This window comes from Uloborus diversus, chromosome 7, assembly GCF_026930045.1.
Source record: "Uloborus diversus isolate 005 chromosome 7, Udiv.v.3.1, whole genome shotgun sequence".
Lineage (NCBI taxonomy): Eukaryota > Metazoa > Arthropoda > Arachnida > Araneae > Uloboridae > Uloborus > Uloborus diversus.
In genome coordinates this window covers 149,525,267-149,534,955 of record NC_072737.1, presented here as the reverse complement: position 1 = coordinate 149,534,955, position 9,689 = coordinate 149,525,267, and the positions used below count along the sequence as shown (strand labels likewise).

The following is a 9,689-nucleotide window of genomic DNA, read 5'->3' as shown; positions in this document are numbered from 1 at the left end:
GTTGCGTAAACACAAGCTTTTTTATTGTGGATATGGACCCTTAAATCGCTTTAAATTTGCTAAGTATTTCTTCAGATATAATAGGATAGATTTTCAGACATGAATTCTGTCAGCCGTCCCGTGTCAGAGATTATTAAAAACCGTGATGTTGAAGAACCCAAGAAACGCAGTAGAGAGGATTGGCGTAAAGCTAAAGAGCTGGAAGAAGCTCGAAAAGCAGGCAATGCTCCAGCTGCAGTAGACGAAGATGGAAAGTTAGTAATTTTGTTTCTTTGTATTTATATGATTATTATTAACTGCTTTGCCTCATTATGTAGGATTTTATTGGATATAAAAATAGGCGACTGAACGACAGCAAGGGCTCTCATTCTGGAAATAGATGGTGGAAGAACCGTTAAACATTAATTTTTAGGACAAAGTCTTTCGTATTAAAATGGGTTAAAAGAAGAATTTCATTTTTTTAATTTGTACTGTAAAAAAAATGATTGTAATAAATTTCAGAACTTGTCTTCTTTGTCTGAGGCTTTTAATTAAAATGATGTCTTTTTAATAAAGAAATTGTATTCCTAAACGTATGAAATCAGGAAAAATAATGTCTACAATGAGAAATGTAAGGATTTTCTTAAAGCTTATTTTCTTATTTGTATTAAATACTAAGTGTTGTCACTGGTACGTTGGTGAATTGTTATGTGATCTGTAACTTTTGTTTTTGCTTCAAATAAAATAAGTCTTGATCTATGGGTTTTGAAGTATGTAATGCATATCAAGATTGTGATTCATTTGCAAATAAAATTGCAAGTACTTAATTTACTCATTTTTCATTTTTAGAGATATCAACCCACATTTGCCTCAGTACATTTCAACTGCTCCCTGGTATTTTGGTGCCAAAACTGCCACTTTGAAACATCAGAGACCACAGCCCGATAAGCTGACAGAATTCAGTAAAATAAGTGATGAATATGTTCGGGGATTGAAGGTATAGATATATATTTTTAATTTTTTTTTTTTTTTTTTACTCTTATTTAATAGTCTGCTAAGCAACAGAATTCTTTTCAGCACTTTTCAATGCAGATTTAAAAAAACAATGTATCTTGTGAGAATATAGCTCCAAAAAATATAAATATAACTCCAAAAAAAGCTTAAAATTAAAATGCTCAGCTTTGAAACTACAATTAAATGAAGGATAGATAACAGAGAACAATATATCAGATAGCCCAGTTCTTACATCCCGAGATTCCAGTTTCGTTCTTGTTAGAACTCATTAGTCTAGAATATTGATTGACCGAGCTAGGGGCAGATGTCATCTGATTGAACCTGAGAGTGTTAACTAACTGGTAGATAAAGTAAATTTATCTCTCCAGCGAGTGTCCTCAGCATGGTGCAGTTCAACTTGTAAATTGAAGTCAAAGTTTGGGTATTTAGTAGTAAATTACTGGAGCTCTCAGCTTCAATGTAATGACATCCGCTTCCAGTTGGGTTATTCACTACTCCAGACTGATGACTTCTAACAAGAACAAAACTGCAGTCTGGATGTGATAACCTAGATGCAGGTACATAGGCAGCTCGGAAAGGGCAGGATGGCAACTGTCCACTCACTTTTCTGAGTTAAAAATTGATGATTGGTTGAAAAATGATTTTATTTTTTATGAGGTTTGATTTATTTCTAAAAAAATTAAATAAATAAATATTCTAAGTATAAATAAACTTTCTCATCTTATTTCATAAAAATGAAAGAGGAAAACTTGCAGTAGCCATCTTTCTCGATTTTTGATGCCATTTTAGAAATTATTAATTTAGTAATATTAAAAGCATAATATAGCGAAATTTGATAAAAATATAATAAAAACAACTTCAGGGACCATGCCCCCCTAACACCTACACTTCTTTCGCCCCCACTTTTTTTGTTAATCCTCACTGAGTGATCCAGAGTTCAAGCCATCAAGCCCCTGTTCTGGCAGTCTTTTAAAAGAAAGAATTTTCACAACAGTAGAAATACTAAGATTTTTTTTCGAGGCCAAAAATGATTTTTATACATAGGTATGCCAACTTTTATTTTATTTAGTATTAAGAAACGACTCATAGTCTGCAGATTATTCGTCATTGAGTGTTATCTGCCGTCTTTTTTTTTTTTTTTTAAATTCTATAGCTTTCTGAATTATGTTACCTGCGGGTGATATTCTCAAAAATATAAAACTACTCTGTGTTAGCTTAAATCTAAGATTTTCCCCCCTTAAAAATTCAAGTTTTCCCCACCAATTAAGAAATACACGTTCTGACTCTCAAAAATTCATGAGTCATTGAAGCATTCTGCTGTTTTTGCTGCTGCAGATAGTATAGCGTCCCATCCACTTTATAACACAGACAATTAGAATCTTTACATTTCACTTGTTATTTAAATTTTATATTAGAATTGCATTAGTATCATATGCATGGGCGCAAGACCTTCCGTCTCTGGATGGATTTCCGTCTTGAACAAAATTTCCGAGACGGAGGTCGGGACGGAAAGAAATTCGATGACTTTCCTTCAGTTTCCCTTCGAAACTAGAGTTTTAAAAGTGAAACTTTAGACCATCTATAATGAACATAGAGGATGGAGTTCGGGGTCCCCACCCCTTCAAAAATGAAGTATTCAGAACTGTGCTTTAGGGGATTTAAGAAGAGTGAATTCGAAGGCTTCCTCTCGATAAATTTTAGAAATTAAATTCTAAAAACTTCGATGATGAAAAGGGAGAACTGCAAATTTAAGTCAAATTTAGTGAACTTAAGGGAAAGAAAACGGGGGTGGGGGGGCTCCTTCCCCCGACAATTTTTCTATGCTAAAGTATTAAAATGCTATTTTGGCTATTTTTGAGTGAGTTAAGAGTTAGGGAATTCAGGGGTCTTTCTCGAAACATTTTCGAAATTGAAGTCTTAAAACTTTGGGTTGTCTTTGTGATGCGGGAAATGTTGCTCTTTTGATAGAGAAATAAATCTTGAACACAAACTTACACTGCCTTTAGTGTGCCTGCTTCACACAAGGAGAGAGAGAGGTACTCCGCCGGCCATCCCGAAAAATTTTCGTTACTTTGGTTTTAAGAACTCTGTTTTTCGCTATCTTTGGATGATAAAGTAAACATAAACAACGTCAAAAAAGCACAAATTTGCAGATTACTGCATGCACGTGTTTCAACCTTTCAGGGAACGCCTTTTTCAATGCAAAAAGTAAAGAGCTTATAGATGAAAAAACATCCGACAAAACCAAGGACAAATAAGCATACAGCTAAAAAGATAAAAATAGCGGGTTAGCCTAACACCAATGAGAAAACCATAAATCAATAAGGAACCAATAGGAATGCAAAGAAAGGCCAAGAGCTCTCTCTGAGGTACAGAAAAATTCAAAAGAAAGAATCCAATTGGATAAAGATTAAGCCAAAGTTTAAACAAAAAAAACAATGTCAATAACCGTGAACTGCAAGAAAGGAAAAGTAGCATGAAAGAAAAAACACACAAGAAATGAAATAAAAACAAGATTTTCAAAAAAAAAAAAAAAAGGAAAAACTAAAGATAAATAGAAGAAAAGGAGGGGGGGGGGGAAATGTCAACACTGACAAAAAAGATAAAAATAAAAATAGACCCAGCAAGATATATAAAAATGAATGGAAAAAAAATGGATGGGGATAGGACAGTGTTAATTGATATGCGAGCCAGACCTTGAAAAAATACGGTACTGCTTTAAGATCATTAACTAAGCTAGAACTGTTCCTCAAAATATGAAAAGATCCCAAAAGTCAAGATCTGATGAATAGGGGCATATTTGGATAATCTGATAAGAGTTAAAATCAAAAGATTCGAATCTCAACAATGTTGAGCAATACTAGACTTATTTAATTGTTGTTTTTTCAAATAAATTTGATGCTCTTTCAAGCGAAATTTTAAAGCACGCCGCGTCTGTCCAATATAGGCAAGTTTACAACTACAATTAATTTTATAAATTCCACAACAATTAAGAGGGTGAGTAGGATCTTTAAGAGAAGAGAATGATAGTTTATTAACAGGAGAGAACACCATCTGGAATTGGAAATGTTTTAAAATCTTAGCGACCTGATAGCTTATAGATGGAAAGAATGGCAAAACAACCAAATTCTTTCTGATGAAGGTTTGGTTACAAACATTAGTTTGGGATTTATTTGAAAGTTTTTTATAAATGGAATCAATCAAGGTTGGTGGATAGTCTCTATCAATTGCCATAGCTTTAAGATAATCAAGTTCCACTTTAAGAAGTTCCGATAAAGAACAAATATTAATTGCGCGATACACAAAAGAATTGAAAGCAGAATATTTTTGATTCGGAATATGAGACAATAGTCTATGAGGAGGTAAAGAAACAGCAAAAGGTTTTGCGATAAGCAGTAGTTTCAAAACCAATTTCAGTACGAGAAACAAGTATATCAAGAAATGAAATGTAATTATTCTGTTCTTTCTCACAAGAAAACTGAATATGAGGATCAATGGAGTTTAAAATAGATAAAACCTCATCACTCTGAAACTGATTCTGGTTCATTAGAACAAAACAATCATCAACATACCGAACATAAAATTGAAACTGCAATTTTTGGAACAGCTTAACCTCAAAATAATGCATGTAAATATCACTAAGAATGGGGCTAAGGGGGTTTCCCATGGCCAAACCACCTAACATGCTATAAAATTTCCCATTAGAAACAAAAGAACATTGCTTACGACAGGTACGAGTGAGCAAAATTAAATCCTCAGTTTCCGTAAAGGTGAAATGAAATTCTGCAAGTATTCTACGAAGGAATAACAATGAACCTTCAACGGGAACATTCGTAAATAAAGAGTTAACATCAAAAGAAGTCATAAAAGAATTGTTTGGAACGAAACTGAATTTTTTTAACAAAATCAACAGTTTTTAATGGTAAATAAATTGTTACTCCTAAGAGGAGAAAAAACAGAGACTAAATATTTTGCAAGTTTATACGAAGCCTTACCAATGTTGGAAACAATCGGCCTGAAAATAATACCAGATTTATGCACCTTGGGTAAAGCATAAAGTCTAGCACAATTAGCAATAGATGGAACCACAGAGCGTTTCACATTTGAAGAAATAGACTGAACAGACTTGACAGCAGATGAAAAAGTTTTCAACTCTTTGTCACTAGGATCTTTAGAAATTTCGAGATATAAACCAGAAGAAATCAAATCATTAGTTTTATCAACATAAGGTGATTTGTCAAGAACAACAATTTGGCCTCCCTTGTCCGCTTTAGTAACAACCAAATCTGAATTAGAAACTGGCTTTTGTCAGATGTCTTTTCATCCATAAGCTCTTTACTTTTTACATTGAAAAAGGCGTTCCCTGAAACACCGAAACACGTGTATGATGTAATCTGCAAATTTGTGCCTTTTTGACGTTATTTATGTTTACTTTACTGTTCAACACAAAGGTATTTATTTATCTTATCTTTGGATGACTTAAGTGGGAAGGGAGTCTGAAGCTTCTGTCAAAAATTTTCCGAAATTAAAGTATTAAAACTTTTAGGCGGTCATAAGTCATGTATATAGGTAAAGAGGGTACTGTTAATTAAAAAAAATTTAGAAACTAAAGCCTCAAAACTCAAATGAAGGATATTTGTGGTGAACTTAAAAGGAAGGGGTTCGGAAGTTCTATTCCGAAAAATTTTCGATGCTGAAATATTTAAAACGCTACTTTAGGCTGTATTTGAGTGCCTTTTGAGGGACATAATTCTTGGGTCCTCCCTTGGGTGAGGATTCAGTTCCCCTGTTGCTTTTTTTAATTAATGAATATTGGATAGTGTTCCTCGTTTAAAAAATATATCTACTTCACTGAGGATGTTTTTTTATTGCTAATTCTACCACCTGCAATCATATAAAAGAATTCTTTTACAAATGAAGACCAGGGCGGGGGGGATGGTGCCAGTCTGCCAGTTCCTTAATCACCCATACACTGGGTTCAAAATATTTTCCATCTTGAACACATTACCAAACTTGCACCCATGATCATATGAATAGAGATAGGGAAGGGTTATAAAAAAGAAGAAATTTTGGGGGATAAAACTGTGTTGCCAGCAAAATTGAAAACTTTGAAATATCAAGCACACAATAATGTGCTCAGAAATGTATAATATCTGCATTCTGTCGTTTTTCTTTAAATATTTTTTATCTGCAGCGTCTCTTATGTGAAGCCTCTTATTTTGATGAATCAGGAAGTTTTTAACTTATCTGCCCATAAAGTGTTATTTGCTACTTTTCTCACTAAAATTGTAAATTTGTATTATATACAACACAGAACTATATCAATAATATCAGTTAGTGGAAAGGAAATTTAGCATACAGCCATTTAAACAGAGCATATCACACATATTTATAAATGCATGTAGTAAACTGGAAAAATGGTAAGTTTTCGTTTTGAAATTTTCATTATTTATGTATTTTTTCCTTGAAAGAAGAAAGGAAGAAGAATCTAATTAGTGTCAAAAAGAAACGGAGAAAAAAAATGATTTGATAGTTAACAAAAAATCACTTCTTGGCTGAAACTAAGTTAAAACTATAAATTTAACAAATTTGGATACTTTTTGGTGTTTTGAATGAGAAAAGCTGCTAGAAGTTATGAAAAAGAAAGGCAAATTTTTGGATTAGTGAATATTTTATGTAGCGCTTGTTTAAGTAAAATGGATAGGTAAATTTTTGAATATTAACCCCTTTGTTTTCTAAAACAATATTGTAACGGATTCGGTGCGACTTCCACTTCCTTGAAATGAAGACACAGTTCTTGATAAAAACACAGGAAATTTATTTACACTATGTACAGGAAAGATTTTCAACAACTGCTAAATTATTCATCAGCAATTAAGCAATTATCACACAACACCGTAAGCTCAACATTTACACATGTATTTACTTCCAAATACGAAAACAACACAGCGAAATGCCTCGCAATAAACAGAGCAAAAATGCTCTCAGTTCGAAATATCAATCGAAACTCCACTGTTTATCCATCGCTAACGGTTTATATACACACCGAAAAGAAATCTCTCAAATATTCCACACGCTTCTGGAAAATAGTAGACCGTTATCAAATTTTATCAATGAACAAAAAGGAAATAGGGGGGTCGTATACTTTAGCCATATGAAAAGGGGTTGTATATTCATTACGGGAAACCATTTACAGGTTACGTTACTACAATAATTACTATTTACAGGATTTGTAACATTGCCCCCTTCCTAAGGACTGCACGTCCCGGGCAGTACAATCCCCAGAAAGGGTGCCAAACTTCTATCACAAGTTCACAATTACACACATTAAATAATAACCAATAGTGCAAAGGAAACACAATAATAACAAGAAATATTACTAAACATTAAAAGCAAAAATTATCTACAACTTTTATGTTATCAACCATGGTTGTTTACGTAATACTCATGAACTATGGCCATAGTATGGGGCTAACCGATCATAATGTACAACCCTAGGTTTTGCATTAGGTGATTTTTGGATCCTCACTACGACGTCATTTAGTCGGTTAAGGACTTTGTAGGGTCCATAACAATGCGACTGCAATTTGGGTGACAGACCTTTCCGTCGGATGGGATTCCTTAACCAAACCTTGTCGCCTTCGTTGAATTCATGTCCAGTAGACCTTGTGTCGTATCGGGTCTTCATCTTCTCCGCCGCGATGTTGATTCGCTCTCGTGCGAAGTTATGAACGTCTTCCAACCGGGCCTGGAGATCCTGGATGTACTCCTCAGGCGATGCAGGCGCATCCGGAGGACGACCGAAGACGAGATCACAAGGTAGCCGAAGCTCTCGTCCGAAGAGCATCTGAGATGGGGCATATCCGGTAGTCTCGTGGACAGCACTGCGGTAGGCCAGCAGGAACAAAGGTAGCTTCTTGTCCCAATCCTGTTGATTTCTGGATACCATAAGTGAGAGATTGTTTAGGATTGTGCGGTTAAATCTCTCCACCATGCCGTCCGATTGTGGGTGTAGTGGTGTTGTCCTAGTTTTCTCAATTCCGAGAATTTGACATAGGCCCTTAAACACAGCAGAGATGAAATTCCTCCCTTGATCGGAATGAATCTGCAAAGGTGTTCCATATCTCGAGATCCAATGTTGGACTAGAGTCTCTGCTACGGTGGTAGCCTCTTGATCTGGAATGGGATATGCTTCCGGCCATTTGGTGAAGTAGTCGATGGAAACAAGAATGTATTTGTTCCTATCAGCAGTTCTTGGTAGAGGACCCAGGATGTCGATCCCAATTCGTTCGAAAGGAGCTCCAACGTTGTACAGATGTAGCTTCCCTCTGCTTCTCTTCTTCGGTCCTTTACGAGCAGCACAGGCGTCACAAGAATGGCACCACTTCTCCACGTCATGCTTCGCCTTGCTCCAGAAGAAGCGCTCCCGAACTTTATTGAGGGTTTTCAAGACACCAAAATGTCCTCCAGTCGCACTACTATGTATTTCTTTCAGAACATCTGAAATCCTTGATCGGGGAAGTAGTAACTGCCACCTAGACGTTTTGCCGTCATCAGATTCCCATCTTCGGTGCAGCACGCCGTTCCGTAAATGGAGCGAGTTCCATAAAGCCCAGTATCTTTTTGTTGCAGGACTGAAGATGGAAACGTCCTGCCAGCTAGGGCGTCGACTGTCACTTTCCATGAACTCCAAAATTGGTTTTATGTCGGGGTCTTCAAGTTGATCTTTTCGAACTTGGTCGTCACTCCATGGATCAGGTTCTGATGATATTGGAGTCACTGTCACCTGATAGGCAGTTGGGCTAGTCGTTCCATACTGTTTCTCGATTCGGGAACAATAGTGGCAGTTCTCAGGACAGGGTCTCCTTGATAAAGCGTCAGCATTACTGTGAGATAACCCTTTTCGGTGCTTTATCTCCATGTCATATTCCTGGAGCCGCTGTATCCACCTGGCTATCTGGCCTTCTGGATTCTTGAAGTTCAAAAGCCAAGTTAACGAGGCATGATCTATCCGAAGCAGAAATTTTCGGCCGTAGAGGTAATGATGGAAGTGTTCTACAGCTTTCACTATGGCCAGTAACTCCTTTCTGGTGACGCAGTAATTTCGCTCCGACTTTGATAAGCATTTGCTCCAGTAAGCGATGACATGTTCATTTCCGTCAATTTCTTGGGATAAAACAGCTCCGATGCCCTCGTTGCTCGCATCAGTGTCCAGGATAAAGGATTTTTCAGGCTGAGGATAGGCGAGGATAGGCGTTGATGTTAAAGCCTCCTTCAGTCGTAGAAATGCAGCTTCGCATTCTTTGGACCATTCAAACTTTTGCTTGCTCTCCGTCAGCTTATGCAAAGGTCGTGCGATGTTGGAAAAACCCTTTACAAACTTCCTGTAGTACGTGCAGAGCCCCAGGAAACTTCGCAGCTGATGGATGTTTTCGGGACGACTCCAACTCCTGACCGCAGATACCTTTTCTGGATCGGTTTGTACACCTTCAGAAGAGATGATGTGACCAAGGTAGTTCACTTCCCGTCGGAACAAATTACATTTAGACGGGCTTAACTTCAAATTGGCTTCCTTAAGCTTTTGCAGCACCTTCCTAAGATTTGCCAGATGTTCTTCGAAACTGCGTCCCACGATGATGATATCGTCTAAGTAGACCAGACAGGATTCGTAGGAAAGTCCTCTTAACACTGTCTCC

At 36.5% G+C, this 9,689-nt stretch overlaps 1 protein-coding gene across 1 annotated transcript in view; it reads left to right on the top strand.

Annotated features, from left to right (window-relative positions):
- LOC129226625 (pre-mRNA-splicing factor SLU7-like) overlaps positions 1-9,689 on the top strand; it is a gene marked incomplete at its 5' end in the record, with an annotated part of 53,931 nt that continues 44,242 nt past the window's right edge. Inside the window, 2 exon segments of the mRNA XM_054861256.1 lie at positions 1-254; positions 829-976. Of these exon segments, the coding sequence (XP_054717231.1) occupies positions 100-254; positions 829-976 (303 nt within the window).